Here is a 19976-nt window from a genome sequence, read left to right as displayed (position 1 = left end):
TGCCAAAATGAATTTCATTTTAAAAGCTCAGGTTATTTTGGAAACAGTGAAGTACCAAGGTGTTTCTGAATGTTTATGACTGTGGTACAAGCCAATTTGAAACTAAATGCATGTGTATAAAAATATTCCCTCTTGGCTAAGAGTGTGAAAGCCAAAGTTCAACTTGTGGTGAATGTTTATTGCCAAGTTATATACACCTCTCTGGGCAAGGGTCGGTCATGAGATGTTCGATACCATCTGACCTCCCGGTGGCCGCTTCCCGGCTCACACTGTGGGTCTTAAGGATACAGTGATCTTTCCTGTGTGTTTTTAGGGCATCTGTATGCTTTCAGCAGAAGAAAGTTTGCTTTCCCTAGCATACCCCTGCAGACTCCCCTCCATTCGTGTTTTTACGAGGAAAGCTGGAAACCATAAAACTATAACAACAACGCAAAAAATATATTAAAGGGAGAAAAACAAGCGTATGGTGCCAAAACCTATAAAGTGTTTCGGTGACTGGGGTGGGAGTAAGGAGCCGCTTTTTGATGTTCAGTATTTATACAGCTGCCTATTTAGTGGTAAGAATTCATAGCAGCTGTGATACCTCTAAAACAGGAAACCACCAACTCGCAGTATTATTGATATTTAAAATGCCTTTTATGTTTTAATCACCCTCCATACAGGAATGTAGAATCCTGAAGAATTTTTCTTCCTTGAGGGCCATCATTTCAGCACTGCAGTCCAATTCCATCTATAGGTTAAAAAAGACCTGGGCCTCCGTCCCGAAGTAAGTTCCCAAGTGTCCGCTCTGCTTTCTTTGGCTGGGGTGACTTAGTCGCTGTATAAATGGTATGGGTCCTTGCCTTCAAAGCCCGTATTCTGTATCTAGAGAAGCATATTTGAAAGCCTCTGTGTGTCCCAGGCAGGGCGCACTTTACACATAATCAGTAATGGGTTTCTAGGCAGAGCTGCTGCAGAAGTCAGACTCATCTGCGAAGTGCACCAACATCAAGAGTATTTATTGGCTTTGGGGATGATTTGAAGGATGTGCTTATTATCTAGAGTCCGAAGGGTAAGTGTGTGGAGTGATGAAGTTACAGCAGTGTGGCTGTTCCTTCTGGTTCTTTCTCAGCCACATTCCAAAGCCCTAAGCTGTCCCAAGATGTGACAGAACATGTGTGCAGATAGGACACTAGCTCTCGCTCTTCAGCAAGCATCTATTTACTTAACTTCTGTTTCAGCATATTTAAATGCTCTCTTAGTGATATTAAAAATCCCGAAGTGTCACTTCCTAGGGACCTCACTAAAATTATTAACTGGCCATGGTTTATATTGTTTTTCTTCATATTTCTTGGTGTAACCTTCGGGACAATGAACAATATAATGTCCTTATTGTTTCACTGTCTTTATTCCCCTAGAGAACTTTCTGCAAAGGAGGGAAAGGGGAATGAGGAGGCAGCTCCGGTTCCCTATCCTCACAGCTTTAGAAGCCAGGGAATGTGTCATGGCTACAAATGAGGCCAATTACATTCAACAGGTCTACCTAGGTTTGAACTAATCAAGGAGGCAGGCCGTATCAGGAAAGAATGTGTAAACTGTTTACAGTCTATACTGTATGTAGGATAGTCAGTTTCAGCCAGGAGAGGGGCCAGCCGGCTCCCCAGGCAGGCCTGCCCTTGTGAAATTGGTGGTCTTGATCCTTAAGAGTGGAAAGTCTAGGTACTCGGTTTCATGAGTTCACTCAGAGCTGACTAAGCCCTAAGTGACTTGACACTATCCAAATGTGCAAGAGAACCCAGATAGGTAAACCCGGATTTCATAAATCTATGCTGAAAAATTAGTGCATACCAGTGGGCTCATATTCTCAGTCAGAGGAAAGTCTACTTGGGGGAAGTCAAATTATTTACGACATAAATCTTCGATGAGCCAGCAGAAAAATTTGAAGTGGGTGGTTGTAATGTCTGGTGTTACAGAGCTGTAGAAGCCACAGCCACTTGGAGACTCCAAAGCTCATGCTCTGTGTATAATACTGTTATCTACCAGGAGAAGACCTGGCAGATAGGCTTTTCAAAGTCCAATGCAATGTTTTTGATTGCCGCTTGTTTCTTGGTTCTTTCTCTTCTCCATTACTTCCAATAATCAAGCTGTCTCTGTAGGTGAAAGATTAATTGGTTTTCCTTTGCATATAAATCTTATGAGAGATATGGGTGTTATAAAATCATTAGATGACAGGCCTTGGTAAAATACAGGGGGGAAATCAAATGTGGCTCAGAGTTCTCATGCTCAGTAGCCCCCAGCCTTCTCCTTGCCCTCGCCACTGCTCCCCAACTGTGGTGTCAAAAACAAAAACAAAGAGATGGTCAGGTGCTAAAATACCACCTGTGCCTGATGGCAATGAGAGGCCATCCTGTTTTTCTTTGGTACTTGATAAATAGCACACTGTGGAAAGTCACTTAGCCAAAGGTTCCCACCACAGCAAATTTGAGGCTAAAACCCAAGTTAAAAAGTTAGTGGAGTTGGAGCTTCATCTCTCGGTTACCATAAGAGAAGGTCCATTCTTTCAGCTGGCTTTGTAAACTATTTCACCACAAAACAGACCTCAAAGCCACATTCTATACGGTGTGGGTGTCTGGTTTGTTTCTTGGTTGGTTTATGTTTTAGCTACAGAAGTGTCACCGTTTCTAGAGAAGACATTTTCATACCAGCTTTCCATGTTTTTCATTGCTAAACTCAAGGGACAGGGTTAAGATACCTTATTTGGTTATCACTTTCCCTATAATCACTTATTTTAATAACTTTCAGTGGACAGAGAAGACATCTATTTATTTCTCTTTATGTAGGCCCACATATAATTAAGTTCTTAATTATTTCTTCTAAAATATAAATAGCTTTACCAGTTTTCTTTATTATAATAAGACATTACACTCACTGTAAAACAAGTAAGTTAATAGTGGCTTTCTCATGATCTCGGAATCCTGCCTATAGAGTGATATTGCCTCATTAATTCTTTGCCCTCCGAGTCCCCCACTCACTAACCCTGGAGGAGTGCAGAGAAAAGCGTGAGTCTCGTGGAGCTGTTGTGTACTAGAAGAGGCAGAGTAGGCACTACACATGTGTGATTCTTCTGACTTCACAGCAGTCTTTCAGAAGGATTTTTAGTATTGTCATCGTATAGGTAAGAAAATGGAAGCCTAAGAAAGTTAAGTGATTGCTCACGATCTCTTGGGGAGTGAGTGGCAGAGTGGGGATTTGAACCCACTCCCCTGACCACAGCCTGTTCTGCTTCCATCTATTATGACTCTGAGATGAGAGCACCAGCCTGTGATTCAGGAAATTTGGGTTCTATACCTGCCATTCTCAACACTTAGCAGTAGAAATGTGGGTAAGTCCCTGACCCTGGCCAACATGATTCTCAGGTCCCATTGGGCTCTGTGTGTATTCTGAGATAGAATTTTTAAAAATTGTTAAGTTTATTTATTTTGAGAGAGAGAGAGGGAGTGAGAGAATCCCAAGCCAGTTTTGTGCTGTCAGCATAGAGCCCAGTGTGGGGCTCGAGCTCACCAACCTTGAGATCATGACCTGAGCCAAAATCAAGACCCATATGCTTAACTGACTGAGCCACCCAGGAGCCCGAGATCTCTTTTTAAAGGACGTGTCCCATTTGAACAACTTGATGCCCCAATTTAATGATCCTTTTTTATGATTATAATGTATATAGTTAGAAAAATCCCGCTCTTCACATAGGTGACCATGTCTACCTTAAAAAAAGCCACCCTCTATGAACAAAGTCATTGGCTTCATCTGCGCTCACATGGTCCGGTGATCCTGAGATCAGTGTACTGCCTCTTGAGCCACAGGTAGTGAGAGTGCAGGGCCCAAGGTGTGGGACTTTCGCTGACTCTTTATTTGTCAATATTTTCTTAACCCCTCTCACAGGGACCGGATGCTGATGTTTGAAGAACTTTCAGATATCTTCTCTGACCATAATAACCATCTGACCAGCCGGGAACTCCTAATGAAGGTGAGTCTCTTGGTGGGGGTGCTGGGTCACATTGTCTCAGCTCTGGAATCCCTTCAAGGCGAGAGTGACTTGAGGGCTCCTTACATTCCTCCAGTCCCGTGAGAAAGCCTGAAGGGACTAGAAGGCAGAGATTTGGTTTATTATGCCAAATCTAAGGAGCTTGGGGCTGAGAAAACTGGAAGTCCAGGTCCTCGGCCTCCCGGTTACACAACCAGAATGTGAAACTTGTGCTCCTGTGTGTATCTCTTTGAGCTACTCTGCAGATAGGTGGGTGAGAGGCCCTGGAATATCCCTTCTCAGCAGAACATTTTCTACAATGACAGAGGCCAAGCCTGCAATTCCACATCCTTTATTTGGACTAAATTGCACAGTCCACCAGCAATACTTACTGAATACCAAGTGAGTGCTGACTTCCGAACTACAGGCAGGTAAAAGTATAGCTTGGTTTATTTTATTTCTTCAGACATTTGTTGAGTGTCCAATATTCGTTAAGCATTGGAGCAGCCTCTAGGAATATGAAGGTGACCAACACAGACCCTGTTTTCAAGAATTCACCCTCTGGGTGGTGGATATTGACACTAAACAAGAATAGTCAAGTAAAGGTACAAATAATAGGTTGTGACGAATCATCAGAAGGGAACATAGGCCAGATACTATCTTCACAGCCTTTCTAGAAATTTACGGCAGATAAAAGCCTACAGTAGATTGTATCATCCTTGTTTTGCAGATAGCCAAGACTCAAAGAGGTAAATAGTATCTCTTAAATCACACACCTGGTAAGTGGTGGAGCTAGAATGTGAACCCTGCCTGGTGAGACTCTAAAACCTGTGTTTTTATCACTTAGCCATGAAACTGTCTCTTTCTACCACTTAGGAGTAGGGGACAGGGTAGATCAGAGAAAACTTCACAGAGAAGGTAAATTAGTCATTGAACAACTCTTGACTGAACATTCATTATATACTAGGCATCAGAGGTACAACCACACTGAAGGCAGTCTTTGATCTTAAAGAGATTACAGTCTCATGGAGGAGGCAGAGAAGTAGACAATTATAAAATCATATAATATGCATTACCCTAGGGGGAAGCCCTGTCTCCCTAAATTGGAGACAATAAGAGTATTTAGTCCACTGACCTCATAGAATTGTTTTGAAGATTGACTAAAATAAAATATTTGAAAGCACTATGCAAATGTGTTTGTAGTACTTGGCATGCTATGTGCACAATATGAAGCTAAAGTATGCATGAAAAATGAACGCGAATAAAGTGTGTGCTACATGTGCAAGCTTACGGCAGGCGCTTGGAGTAGGGATGTGAGCCTAGTGGCAGTGGGGCTGCTAAGAAGAGGCATCCCCTTGATAACTGTCAGGGCATCTGTTATGGTCTTCCTGACTGTTGTCCTTCTAAGTCCTCCCCTTCCTTCAGGTCTCATTGTGGACTCTGCTGGGTACTCAGCCTATCTCCCCGCTGGCCTGAAAGCCTCTTGCAGGCAGGGACTGCGTTTGTATTTTCACTGTTCTATCCCTAATGCCTAACACGGTGACTGGCAGACAGCAAGTGTTCAGAAACTACATTCAGCTGCATGACTTGGTGGGCCTTGTGAGTCCCATGACTTTAAGAACCTGCCCGCCCTTAGCCCTTCTTGGAGTAGGTGATATGAGCAGGGCAGTTTCTGCTGACGTCTGCCTCTGACTTTGGCCTACCTGATTAACTGCACACTGGACAGTGCTTGCCGGGATTGTGTTACTCTCTGCTTCACATCCCCCTGGATTTGCAGACTTTAAATGGAAACTCATCTGGCTGGAAGGAGATGGCTTAGTGGTCTCCCTGTCAGTAATAGAAAGCTAGACTAACTGGAGCCACATATTCAAATCCCAATAGCTCTGAGTCATCCTTCCAGTGTAGATAAATTGAACGCTGTGCCGCTGATTGCTTGGTGCCTTCTGGCTGAAACCTTAGAAGCAAAGCTGTATCTAGACATTAAAGGTCCTGTAAACTTTTCTTGCATGTAGAAGTTTTCCCTAGTGCTCTTCGTTAACTTTTCTTATACATGGCTCCAGTCCCAAAGAAATGAAAAACTTGGCCATGAATTCATGTGGTCTGTGCATTATCATTAACGATAGTGTAATGTTCTGGCCAGGCCATATGTATATGTAGGTCCCTTTCCAGTCACCTTTGTTGATCATTCTTCATACGAAGTATATATTTCTGAGTGTTAATTCTCAGCACAGTTGTAAAAAAAAAAAAAAAATGAAATCAGGTACTTAGGTTCTCAAAAGAACCACTGAGAAAAACGGCTGGACTCTGTTTCTAACATGATTTACACATGGGTAATCTTAGTCTTAAAGACCTGTCTCCTCTTCAACTTCTGGGTAGATGTCATGTTCCACTTCTATGCTATTATGGCAGAGATATCATTAGAATTAGTAGAAATCTAAGGTTTTCATTTTAAGTGTTGGAAAAAATGTTTTTACTTTCCTCAAAGATTATCTTTGTTTTAAATTCATTTATTTATTTATTTTGAGAGAGAGAGTATGAGAGGGGGAGAGGCAGAGAGGGCAGGGGGAGAGAGAATCCCAAGCAGGCCCTGCACTGTCAGCACAGAGCTCAATGGGCTTGAACTCATAAACCATGAGATCATGACCTGAACTGAAATCAAAAGTCAGGTGCTTAATAGACTGAGCCACCCAGGCTCCCCTCAAAAATGATCTTAAATCTGTTACCACCTTATGATTTCTGGAACTTTGATAACTCTGAGCGGATGAATTGTAGAGTCCATACTTTTTAAAGCAGTAGGAAAGCAGAATGCCACCAAATCATCCTGGATCTTGGGACCGCAAGAGCTGCAGAGCAAAGGATTTGGGGCAAAGAAGGAGAAAACTGACACCATTTGATGTGGCAAATAGTGGGTGTTCAGTGGACGTCTCATCTGGGAGAGCTGTCACCAGTCAGTCTCTTCAGTTACCCAGCCGGGAGTGGAATCTCACTCTAGAAATCATCAAGTCATGAAATAAGCAAATCTGTTGGCTCTCCTCCCAGCAGGGAGCCTGTCCTGAGCGCTCCCCTCCGCCCCCGCTCCCCTCTGCCCCCCCTCCGTCTCTGCTATTCTGTGGCTCGCAGGAGCCTTTTAATCTGTCAGGAATCCTTCTGAAGAATTTTTTATTTAGTTATTTATTTTTTCTGAAGAATTTTAGGTGTATCTTCAGTAATTTCCACACATGATTGAGAAACTGGAAGCGAACCAGAGGGACTCACACAGTATAGGGATGATGGCCACTTGCCGTCAAGTCAGACAGAAATCATTTCTCACTGCAAGCAAAGTCTCCAGAATACAGGAGGGCTCATCACCACCGTGCATGGAAAATGGCTCATTTTAGGCTGCTTTCATTCATCCTTAGGAAAAACTATAAGTAGGAGTTCATTAAATGATACTGCTCCTCAATATCATTCATAATAGGGAGAATTACAATAGATCATGAGTCACTGCGGGTTCTGGACCCAGGTTAGGGCTGGTGAATGATAGAGGATACTGGTGCCTCGCTGACATCAGAAAGGCCAGGTCACTGCAGAAGATGCTCTTGCAGCCTGTGGTAGGGAAAGGTCACGTGCTATGGTGATATTATAAACCCCGGGAAGACTGACTGAGGAAAAGCTACTGTAGAGCTTATACCCAACTAAATTGTGAAATTTGCCTCCCATTCATACAGTTCCTGGAAAATGAGAACTTAAAAAGACCCTGAAACCACAAAACCAAAAACACTGTGTTCAGTCAGCAAAGTAGGGTTTAGTCACTATTGTGGAAGAGTTTGTTGTAATAACAGACAGGAGGAGAGAAAGGGGTAGGCATCCGTCCTCAGGCGCCAGGACAAAGGATTGACTTGTAAGAGTCTTAAACCTGAGAAACAATTTGGGAGGATGGATTGGTGGAGAAAAATGGGGGGTGGGGACATGTGAGGGTCTGGCTTTCATAGATTAGTGCTGCACCATGATACTGGACTTCCTCAGAAAACTTCCGGTACAAAAGTTTCCTTCAGCTAAGAAATACCACAGAAATAATCCCTTTTCTTTCACAGAATGCTGGCACATGTATTTCAGGCCCAGATCAAGAAATCACAAAATGTACTGAGGAAGAGATCTTCATTTCCAGGACATGTGATTGCTCTGAGTGAAATTCAGGACACGTAAAAATTGTCTCCCGGTTTGGGAGTTGCCTGCCTTATATTGACCACCTTATATGTTATCACCAAAAGCAGGGTTCTTCTTACAAAGCAGGGGGAAAACAGGATAATCTGAGACCAGCAGACCTTATTGCAATTAGACCACTTGCGGCAAGCCAGCCAAACACGTATATTATTCAGCCCAGAGCCTGCCGGAGGCCTCTTCGTCTTGCAAGGCACCCAGTGTTTGTGCACAGGTTCCGTACCAGAAACTAGAGGCCCCTGCGTTTCTTTCCAGTGTCCTCCTCCATCACTCTCTGCTGTCCATGTGCTTCTGTTTCTTAGGAAGGAACCTCAAAATTTGCAAACCTGGACAGCAGTGTGAAGGAAAACCAGAAGCGGACTCAGAGGAGGCTTCAGCTCCAGAAGGACATGGTACGTACGGCCCGTGGTCTTCCCTGAGGGTCCCTCAGAAAGCAGCCCTGTGGGGGGGGAGGGGCTTCTGCGTGGCCCCAGCACGTCCCGTCTGCAGGATGCCCCCGCTTTCAAGAATATTCTCCATCCTTTGGAGAGGTCTGTAGGAGACAGATTGTCACTCTCGCTCCCATTTGACCAGGTGGGAAATAGTCACAAATCCTAGCATTCTCTGGAGCATTTGTTCTTGTAGAACAAGGCAAAGTCTTTGTAAGTTAAGGCAAAGTCTGCCTCAGGGAGGCTCCCTTCCCTCTTGCTGTGTTCTTCCATCCACTTCTGCACTTGGAGGCCGCAGCTACCTTGGCCTTGAGACCTCCTGGGCTTCAGTTCCCCAACAGGAATGCCTGCTCAATCAACTTTGGACACACGGTGGCCTAGGACGTGGGTGCTGCGGAAAGTGCTCCCAGGAAGATTTGGTCCATGTACCGGCAGATCTTTTCCTTTGTTCCAAACCCTCTGTCCATATTCCAGCTTTCCACACTAATCCTAAGGACTAACCGGGCCCCTCCTTTTTTTTTCTAGTTTTTCAATACTCAAAGGAGTAGCATACCTCCCTCCTTAAGACTGAGAGATAGTTACTGTTTTTAGCCTTATTTTTAAAAACTCTCCTTTTAGCGCACAAGGGAGAAAACCAGAGAGGAGATGAAAGACCAACAGCCTTTCTCCTTCTTCCGAAGGTCAGACATAAATCAGGAACGCTGTGTTTGAGTGATAGGACTCCTCTGTAACATAAAGCCGGTAAAACATTTCATAGCATTTCAGACTTTTTTTGGTTGTCTGAAGATAAGTTAAAAATAGCTACTAAAAAAAGGATTATTTTAGTTCAGGATGAGACCTTGTGCTCATAACAGGGAAGGACAAACTGCCTCCGAGAACAGGTCGTCGAGGTGAACCTCTGCCAGCAGCTCTGGCCAAGAAGACAGCCAGCCTCACATGGAGCAACCTGGTCCTGCCCTGCCTGAGACTTTGTTTTCTTCCAGAACTTCTATACTTGCCTAAGCGGAAGTGAGGAGCAGGGGTCCGTGCAAGCCCCTTTTTATTTTCTCTTTAGAGTGGTTAGTGCCTCAGTGGCCTTATGGAGAATTAACCTGATTCCAAAGGAAATGTGGTGAAATCAATTCTGTGTATACCTGCAGTTGAAGTGAGTCTACCTTCATTCCCAAGGGACAATTTTATTAAAAATGAACTTTTTATTATGGAGTTTACAGAAAAGTTCCGGATAATACATAGAGTTTCTGCAAAGCCCTCACCCCACTTCCCCGATTGTTAACACATAACATGGTTACGTGGCCCATCTGTTGACGCTAAGGCACCAACACCTGCGTGCTACATGAACTAAAAGCCAGACTCGATTTCAGTTTCATCACTTTTGCATTAGCATGCTCTTCCTGTCCCAGGAGCGTGGCCAGGGAACCACGCCACATTTAGCAGACCTGCCTCCCCGGTCTCTGCTGCTCTGTGATAGTTTCTTGGTCTCTCGTGTTTCTCATGACCTTGACAGTCCTAAGGAATACTGTCTTGTTATCCTTAGAAGGGCCCACACTCAGAGTGTGTCTGGGTTGTTTTCTACGCTGAGGTCACGGGCTTGGGGGGAGAATATGAGAGAAGCAAAGTGCCGTTCTCATCACATCATATCAAGGAGCATGTGACATCTGGTGTCACTGGTGATGTGAACCTTCATCAGTTGGTTAAAGTAGTATTTTGCTGGATTTTCCACTTTGAAGTTATGTTTCCCTTCCCCACCTCTGTTCTTTGGAAGTGAGCCACAAAGTCTAGCCCAAGAGGCCATCTTAATAGTGGCACTCCGCTGTCATGTGGCGAACCCTCTCCTTCAGTGTGCAGCGCTCCACTCTTACCGACGGCGAGCCCATTGCACCCCACCAGGAGTATCCACACACTCTGAAGAGAAACGAACGGCATCCCTTGAACAGCCTACACACAATAGGAATCCTTCTGTGAACACCCTTGAGCATACTTGTGTGATCTCCTGGCGCTGAGCTTGTTTACATACCTTTGAAAGTTAGAGCTTAGGTGATAGAATACCTGTCCTTTTTAAAATTTTTGAAAATGTCACTCATGGAGGTTAACACTAATGGCCCCAAGTCAGGTCTTGAATGGACATTAATGTTTCTCCAGATGTTGTCAAAGCTCATCGGCCATTCAGAGGCTGCTGCTTCCATCTGTGAATGGTCACTTGCCAAATCTGGCCAGCAACAGGCTCATTGGCTCCAGCCCGGAGGCTCCTGAAACCCTTCAACTTTTCATTAACGACAAAGACCGTTTTGCTCTGCTTGCTCTTCAGGGTGTGATGCAGGGAACTGTGCCCTACCTGGGCACCTTCCTGACTGACCTGACCATGCTGGACACTGCTCTTCAGGATTACATTGAGGTGAGCCGTGGGCACCCAGCGGCTTGGATACCCAAGAGAGAAATGCACTTAACTGGTGTCTGTCGAGGGCCCGTTATGGACACGGCACTGTGTTAGGCGCCGTGACGAGTACAAAGGAGAGTAAGTGGCTCACTGTTCAGTGGGAGCTATCCATCGAAGCAGGCGGTGACTGGAAATACTAAGATTTCAAACACATGCGGTGAGAGGAGAGAGCAGGTCACCCTCAGGTCCATATGTGGGTCTGGTAGCAAGGCCTCGTGAAGGAGTGGGTTTGAGAAAGACCTTATGTTGAGTAGAACTTTGGCACATGGGCCTGAAGGGTGATGTGCCTTTATATTCCACTTGGTGGGGTAGGAAGGCGGTCAAATGCCCAAGGCGCTTTTGTGCCCTTTCTCCTGCCCGCATGCGCATGTGCGCGCTCTCTCTCCCTCTCTCAGTGGGAAGAGAAGTGAGATTTAAGTTACTTGCTGGTAGCTGTTCTAAAATATTAAGTGGAGAAGAAATTTAACATTTGAAGTGAGATTTAAGGATTGCTTGTATATCTAAGTTTACCTCCCCTCCCTGGTTATCACGTGAGATGAGCCTGCTTTTCCTCCGTCAGAATGTCAGAATTAGAAGGCGGGGCAGTTGTTTTGCACAAACCTCCCACAGTGCTGTTGTGGGCATGTGCATTCATTTTGCATTTCCTGAGCCCTATCTCTCTGCCTCAGCTTATCTCAGGAAACACTCATTCACATTGGAGAATTTTGGGGGAGTGACCAATGCCCTAGAAGTGAAATCCAGCCTGCTGAGAACAGGAGCTACGGGATGAAGAATTGAAACTTAAGTTTTCATGAGGCTGTGTGGAAGGGACTTCCCTTTTGATAAACCATTGACAATTTGGTTTCCAGTATGAGTCAATGACCATCTGTTTTTGTTGCTTTGGGTCAAGAATAAAGTGTAATGGAACATTTACTCAAGCTTTTGCCCTTACTGGCTCTACAAATATATTTGGATTCTGAATTGTAACTTCCTTCATTATTACTTTAGTTAGTTTCAGACTTTTTCTTTTTAATTCATATATATATATATCAGAGACAGAGTGCATATGTGAGCAGGGGAGAGGGGCAGAGGGAGACAGAGACAGAGAGAGAAAATTTTAAGCAGGCTCCATGCTCAGCATGAAACTGGACTTGGGGCTTGATCCCACAACACTGGGATCATGACCTGAGCCTAAATCAAGAGTCGGACGCTAAGTTGACTGAGCCACCCAGGCAACCCCAGTTTCAGACATTTTATAAGAAGACTGTCTGCATATCCTATCCTATTATGATTAAAAGAATGTTTTTCTTTTCTTTTTTAAAATATAATTTATTGTCAAATTGGCTTATATACAACACCCAGTGCTTACCCCAATGAGTGCCCTCCTCAATGCCCATCACCTATTTTCCCCTCTTCCTCACCCCCTCGTCAACCCTCAGTATTGTTCTCTGTATTTAAGAATATCTTATGGTTTGCCTCCCTCCGTCTCTCTTTGTAACTTTTTTTCCCCCTTCCCGTCCCCCATGGTCTTCTGTTCAGTTTCTCAAGATCCACATATGAGTGAAAACATATGGTATCTGTCTTTCTCTGACTGACTTATTTTACTCAGCATAGTACCCTCTGTTTTTCTTGAAGCAAATGCTGCTTCTCTTCCTACATAGGAGCCAAAATTATAGTGTCATTAATAATTGTGACTTTATCATCCATGTGATATATTTTAATGAGACATAGGACAACATAGGTCTGTATTTCAAAGTAGGTTGGTTTGTCACCATTTTTTAAATTTAATTTCTTTCAGGGAGGGCTGATAAACTTTGAGAAAAGGAGAAGGGTAAGTAGATGTCTTGGCTGCAGTTTTCCATTTCACTTCATCTGGGCATAAAAAAGGGAAGAGGAGACTTAAACTTTGAATTAGCATCTATGAAGCATTTATCATATACCATTGTGCCTTGTGCATTCTATGTATAAACCTCCCCCTCCCCCCCCCACACCGGAGTGCTGTAAAATAGGTTTTATCTTCCTCAGCTTGACCAAGGGTCCCTTGGTAGCGGAGCCAGGAACAAGCTCTGTCCTGCTGCTCCAGAGCCCCTGTTTCTTTCCTTACCCCCTCCTCCCTGCCCATCTCATTGTTTATAATTAGCTTGGGCAATAACAGGTTCACCCGGTGAAGGTGAAGGAGCTTCAAAAGAGTAAATGACATGAAAGAGTTAATAAAGATGGTGAACTCTGGGTCTGAGAGAGGAAAGGAGAGGGTCTTCACTGTTACACGTGGATGCTTATTCTTTTCCTTTCCTGTCAACATGAGAAGGGAGTGTTCAACATCAACTTGAATGTTTCTGTGGATAGAATTGTGGATAGTTTTGCACTGCACTGAAAAAGATAAAACAGGACTTTGAAAATTTACTGTGGTTTTCATGTTAGAATAGTGTGTTTGAAGAAATATGGAAATGAATCAAAGGAAAATGAGCAAAATAATGCCCTTGCGCCCCACCCCCCACCCTAATACTCCTTATTCTTTACTTATTCAGTCATTCTTTCATTCCATCAAAATTGCTGACATACCTAACATGGGTTGAAGCCTCTGATAGGTTTGGGACTGTAGCAGAGAAAACCCGGAGCCCCCTGCCCTCATAAAGTTCACAATCCAGGAGGAAAAGTAGACAAATAAGGAAGGTATAATACAGCCTATAGGGCTTGTGAGCAGAAGTAGACGGTATCACAGGAATACTTAGGAGGGGCATCGATCCCCAACTTGTAGAGCCAGAGAAACTTCCAAGAGGAAGGAGGAAATGACATTGAGTTAAAATCAAAACTTCAGGAGCCAACCAGGCTGAGCTCATTAGTAACAAGATACGCTAGCCTAGACAAATTTAAGTCCCCTGTCCCTAGCAGAGTAGAGCATGACGATAAATGTTCCTTGAGGATATCAAGACCAAGAGCTGAAGTCATTGGATGCGAAGTTGATGCCCACACAATCTGCTCATCATTGAATTTCTTCTGTCATGTCCTGGACCGATAAAACAAATTTACTTATTGGCCGTGAGAGTTACCCATCTTTGTCCTTGAACTTCAGAATAACCCTGGATGGTACTCTTTTTCCTTTTAAGACTAGCATGTTAAACTTTTGGAAAATTTGAGTATATAACCTAAAGCTAAAACCTTATACGCTTTGGTATAAAAACCTTATACCCTTTGTTGACTTAAAAAAAATCTTTATTGAAACATCTAAAGAAGTATAAATAATTTTGGATATAATTATATACTTGCTTCTCTTGTGAGCTTTAAAAGATTTAGTGAAAGGATTTACTGGAGTAGTAAAAACCCAAGGATTTGGGAAATCCAAACATTTGAGTTTATGAGGCCCCAGACTGTTTAGATATTCAGCCCCACCAAAACTTATTTACTGAGGAGTAAGGGTTGAAGAAGATGGGGATGGGGAACTTAGGAGCCTCCTGACTTAAAGTTAATTTTTGTCTTTATCTTTTAGGACATAGTAATGGAAATTTAAAATATACTTTGGAAGTACACAACTTTAAAAAATAACTTTTCTATCCTTAGAATGAAAACATGAAAGAGAAAAAGGAAGCCAGTATGGCTTTAGGTAATCACTAGTTTGGGTTGCTCTGCTAGCTTGTTTTATTCACATAAATTGCTTTTGCAAGAAGAAGGGAGGATTGGCAAGTAAGCATACTTGGGATTCAGAGTTGCGATTCACAGTTCTTTCACTTCTAAGAAAGGCAGTACTTTAGAGTCCTCCTCGACGTTTTTCTCCATTGTTTATCCTAATGTGGTGTGTTTTCATGTTGAAAGATGTACACACTATTTGGTTGGCCTTATTATTTTCTTTTTGGTGTTCTGTCTGCTGTAGGAATTTGAAGTGATCGCCCAGATAAAACTCTTACAATCTGCCTGCAATAGCTATTGTATGACCCCGGACCCAAAGTTCATCCAGTGGTTCCAGAGGCAGCAGCTCCTAACAGAGGAGGAAAGGTAGGTGTGCATATTGCCTATCAGGGTGGAGCTAAGGTGTTGGTGAGAGGAATACGACATCCATTTCCTCACTCAGCCATTTATTCAGCAACTATTTATTGAGCAGCTACCAGATTCTAGATGCTCTTCAAAGGGTAATGGTGTAGCAGGCAAAGCCAGACTGATGGTGTCTGAAGATGTGCTTTCAGATTCTTGGTTCCACCATTTATTTATCTTTGTAATCTTGAACAAGTCACTTTTTCTTCCTGGTCTTCAGGATGCTCATTTATAAAATATTTGTTTGTGAGGATTAAATGAAATCATATTTGGAAAATCATTGTTAACGTGCAGTTCATCAACATCACCACCACCACCACCACCATCGTCACCCTGTTTGCCATTTTTGTTCATTGCTACCGGCTTTCCAGGGAGCTTTCACCTGGGAAGGAGAGACAGACTCATGAAAAATAGAAATATGGTAGTTAACTAAAATGCCACAGGACCTGTGGGCAGGAACATTTCCTTTGACCAAGGATGAGGGGAGGTAGGGAAGATAATCAGAAAGGTGTAAACATTTGGGCTGAAGGTAAGATTTCACTAGGAGAACTGGGGAAGAACATTCCATACAGAGGGTAGAACAGCAGCAAAGGCTTGGGGGCCTGACATGGTTGGCATTGGGAAGAACAGTGAGAACTCTTTTGGCTGGGACACAAGGGACAGTTTTCAGAATCATGGTTGACAAGCATGGAAAAGTACATTAACTCCAGTGCCTTGACTGTTGGCCCAGCAAGGGTATTACTCTTTACCCTGTAGTCTAGCAGATCAGAGTCTGTTGGCTGTATCTGGCCTACCATGTGTTTTTACATTTTGAAATGGTTGAAAATAAAAAAGAGAGAAGATTGTAACATGGGACAGTTATTTGACATCTAAGATTTAGTATCCATAAATAAGGTTTTATTGGAATACAGCCCATTCATTTACATCTTATTTATGGTTGCTTTCATGCTTTAAAGGCAGCAAATTAGGCAGGAGAGAGACCATATAGCCTGCAAAGCCTAAAACACTTGCTATCTGGTCCTTTAAAGAAAATATTTGCTGACCCCTGATGTAGTAGACTGGGGGATAGCCTTGAAAATTTATCATCAGGGACAGCAAAATTGACAGCAAAACAAGTATTTTGCAAATGAGGAAACTGAGATTCAGAGAATAACTGAACTTGTCAGTGATAGAGTTTGGATTTAAACTCCAGTCTTCTTGACTCTCCAACCTAAGCTCTCCAGGTGGTTGTGTAATGTCGGGCAAATCACATACAGACCTCAGTCCCCTCATTTGGAAGATAGGTGATTTCTGAGGTCCTTTGTAATCCCCGTTGCATTAAAACAAAACCTGTGATTCAGGGCTCATTGGTTGGTGAAGATTTTTTCTTTGCCATGTAGAAAATAAAGCAGGTACTGCCTCTCTTTGCATTTCTGCTCTGACAATCAGTTTATATGAATTAACTTTCTCTCTATGTGTATGTCCTTCTCACATACATACCATGGCTGGTGGTCTGGATCAGAAAGTCTAGACCCACAATATCAGCTATAACAATTAGCTGTTTGTTAATTGTAATAATTGACTTTTTAGTGATTAGAAGAATCTTGCTAAATATACCCTGTTTTTTTCTGCCCTATTTATAACCACCTGTAGAGCTTAATATTTCAAAAATTCCTGTATCAATGAATCCCTGTACATGATTTTAAACCTACATCTTTAGGTTTAAAAAAAAGTGCACGTAATTAACGACTTAGCAGCTACCATTCACCACACTGACCCTTCCTCACCTACACAGAACCAAATACATCTACTAGTTAGAGCTACCAGCTTTCATAAAAGACATTTCAAGTCAAACATAAATTCCTCTTGTGTGTCTGCAAGTTATAGTTGCCTGGCATAAAGGTGTCTGAATTTGGAGCATTTTTAATTTAGGCTGTTTTGGCACTTAAAAATCATATTTAATGTATCTTTACCAATAATATAACTGCCTCTGTCTATTCATTAAAGATTGGTTTACAAAAGCCTCTTCTTTAATTTCTCTTAGACAAAAAGTTGAGCACATGCACACACGCATGAAGTAATGAAGGGAGGTACCAGATAAGAAGTAATTCTCCCCCTGGCTTGTAGCAGGATGAGAATGATCAGGAAACAGAGGAGTCAGTCTTTGATGCGGCCAAAGCACCCAGTCCCTCCCTGAGGCATGCAGCCCTAAACAGCCGTGATCCGTAGGCCAGGGTGGGGGTGAGAGGAGGGGGCACACATATAAATTTTAACATCTTGGCCATTCAGTCCATCCCCTCTGACACTGGTGGTAGAACAACACGGCATGTATCTTTACTCTGAACGGTCAGAGACCTCCCTCTAAAACAAACTTGGCAGATCATGTGCGTTTCCCTCTCTTCAGTTCTCAAGCTCTGACCTCACGAGCTCCCCTCTCTTCCCCAGCTACGCCCTGTCCTGTGAGATCGAAGCAGCTGCAGACGCCAGTGCCACTTCACCCAAGCCTCGGAAGAGCATGGTGAAGAGGCTCAGCCTGTGAGTGTCACCCGGGGGTCCCAGGGGATCCCATCAGAGAAGGGATGGGAAGGGTGTTCAGTACTGTAGCCCTGAGCCAGGCCAGAAGGGAGGAGCAGTTCCCTCACTTGTTAATCGTTCTGTCACGAGCCCTACATAATTTCTAAATCTATTCCTTCTTCTCCACTGTTCTCTCTGGCGTGGACCACCGTCATCTCCTGCCTGGAGATGCCCACAACATCCTTACTGGCGTCTGGCCCCAACAGTCCATTCTCCACCAAATAGTTTGGTATTAAAACATACACCAGATTATGCCACTTCCTTGCTTGAAAACCTCTGTGGCTTTTATTTGAATTTGCACCCAGACTCCTTATCGTGGCTTAGGAGGACTCTCATGGTCCTCTCCCAACCTTCTTGACCACCTTCCTCTCATCCAACCTTCGCCCTTGTTCACTGAGACTCAGCCATACCCTTCGTCTGGCCACACCCATCTTCTAGCCATCTGCCAAGTACTCCAGGCTCGTTCTTGCCTCAGGGCCTTTGCACCGGATGTTCCTTTGGCCTGGCATGTGCATTCTCCGTGCTGGCTCCTTCAGATATGGGCAACAGTGTTTGCTCCCGAGAGAGATCCTTCTCTGGTGCCGCTGCCCACCCCCATCACTCTCGGTCACATCGGCTGCTTCTTGTAGCGGAACGTAAGCGGCAGAGAGCAGGACCCTTGTCCATCACACTCATGGCTGTATGCCCAGCCCAGTGCCAGGCATGCAAGAGACACTCCAGAGCCAACTTCATGATACCTGTCTCCCTTTGAGTAAAATCAGGGGTCCTTACAGTGGCCCTCAAGACTCTTTAGGGACTGCAGTGCCATCCCAGTGCTGCCTGTCCCGTACCTGTCTGTGCTCATCTTTCCCTGTTCACTCCACTCTGCTTTCCAGCCACCCACACCTCCCTGAACGTGCGAGGCCCTCCGTTTCTTCTGCTTAGAACACTGCTCCCCAAATAGCCAAGTGACTCACTCACTCCCTTCAGAAGTTTGCTGAGACATCACCTTCTCAGCCTTCTGCCAACCACTTTATTTAATACTATGCCCTGTCTGCCTTACCTGCCCGTGGCACCCTCTCTCACCTTCACCCACTTTGAATTTCTCCACTGCCTTTACCTCCATGGGACATACTGTATGCTGTAGGAGTCTGTTAATTATCTCGAATGCAAACTCCATGAAGGCAGGCACGTATGTCTGGTTTCTGTTCATTGCTGTTTCCCCAGAACCTAGAATGGTGCCTGGCACATAGTAGATGATTAATAAATATTTACTGAATGAATAAATTGAGCCATGTGCCAACACTATTTTAAGAACAATACATGTATTTTTGATCCAATCCACAAAATAACCTAAGTGGTAGGTCCTAATGTTACACCGACTTTATAAACCAGGAAAGTAAGGCACAGACAGGGTAAATAGTGTGTTAGTTATTGGAAGATCTGGATTCAAACTCAAGATTTGGCCATAGAACAAGATGCCTTCTTACTATACTACCTATGGGAAAAATACCTCCTGAGGGAAGAGAAGAAGGAAAGATAGAGCAGGAGGTAAAAAGTAGGGGAAGAGGAGGATGAGGGAGAGAAGGAAGACAAGGAAGAGGGAAAGGGTGCAGAGGGTGGAGGAAAGAATGAGAGACTGTTACTTAATTAGACCCTGTGCATTGATGGTAGCCATTTTTACAGAAGAGCCAGAGAGGATCAGGTCTGTGTCACAAGTTGATCTCTCAGACATTAGACTCTAAGAGACATCAGGCTAATGAATCAAATGAAGGCTAAAGAGGTCAGTGCCAGGAAACAGGGATTGCCATTTGATTAATAACTTGGCTCTTCCCTTTGAAGACCTATACCTGGGCTTGATCTCCGGGGCGTCTCGGTCAGCATTGGCTGGCGACGGGCAAGAACAGTGATTAGGAAACATTGGCCAGGTTTTTTTTGTGTGTCAGGGTGGCTTGGGAGCCCTGCTGACTCGGCAGATGCCAGCTTTCCACCACTTCTCTGTTGTGTGAATGTCTGTGTCCTCATTTGTGAGGCCAGAATAGTAATGTTCATCTCGGTGGGTTGTTTCACTGCTGGTGGGGTTGCAACGCTCCTCAAACACTGCCTCACTCTCAAAGGGGCCTGAAAAGCTACAGTTATTTTCTCACGAAACAACTTCTGTTCCTGTCTTTTTTTTTTTGGGGGGGGGGGTGTCAGGATTCTGACTGTTTCTGTGTGAGTTTGCTACTTCCCAGCCCAGTCTGTCCACCCACTCAGTGAGTCCCAGTGAGACCCGGAGGCAAGGATGCCACATGAACTTGGATATTGCCATATTTCCAATTCACATGTGAAGGTCCTTACCGGCTCTGGAGGGCATAATCTCCCACTAATGACACTGCTC

At 44.0% G+C, this 19976-nt stretch overlaps 1 protein-coding gene across 3 annotated transcripts in view; it reads left to right on the top strand.

Annotated features, from left to right (window-relative positions):
* Positions 1-19976, top strand: part of RGL1 (ral guanine nucleotide dissociation stimulator like 1) — a 162169-nt gene that overhangs the window by 126187 nt on the left and 16006 nt on the right. For all 3 annotated transcript variants that reach the window (XM_039252988.1, XM_039252986.1, XM_039252987.1), the window contains 7 exons: positions 663-766; positions 3916-4000; positions 8500-8589; positions 10931-11017; positions 12837-12869; positions 14907-15028; positions 17489-17578. In XM_039252988.1, the coding sequence (XP_039108919.1) occupies positions 663-766; positions 3916-4000; positions 8500-8589; positions 10931-11017; positions 12837-12869; positions 14907-15028; positions 17489-17578 (611 nt within the window). The remainder of the gene's footprint in view (positions 1-662; positions 767-3915; positions 4001-8499; positions 8590-10930; positions 11018-12836; positions 12870-14906; positions 15029-17488; positions 17579-19976) is intronic.

The sequence above is a fragment of the Hyaena hyaena genome, unplaced genomic scaffold, assembly GCF_003009895.1.
Source record: "Hyaena hyaena isolate Hyena2069 unplaced genomic scaffold, ASM300989v1 scaffold_439, whole genome shotgun sequence".
Taxonomy (NCBI): Eukaryota; Metazoa; Chordata; class Mammalia; order Carnivora; family Hyaenidae; genus Hyaena; species Hyaena hyaena.
Note: the sequence above shows the minus strand (reverse complement) of the source record. Positions and strands in the feature narration are given on the sequence as shown.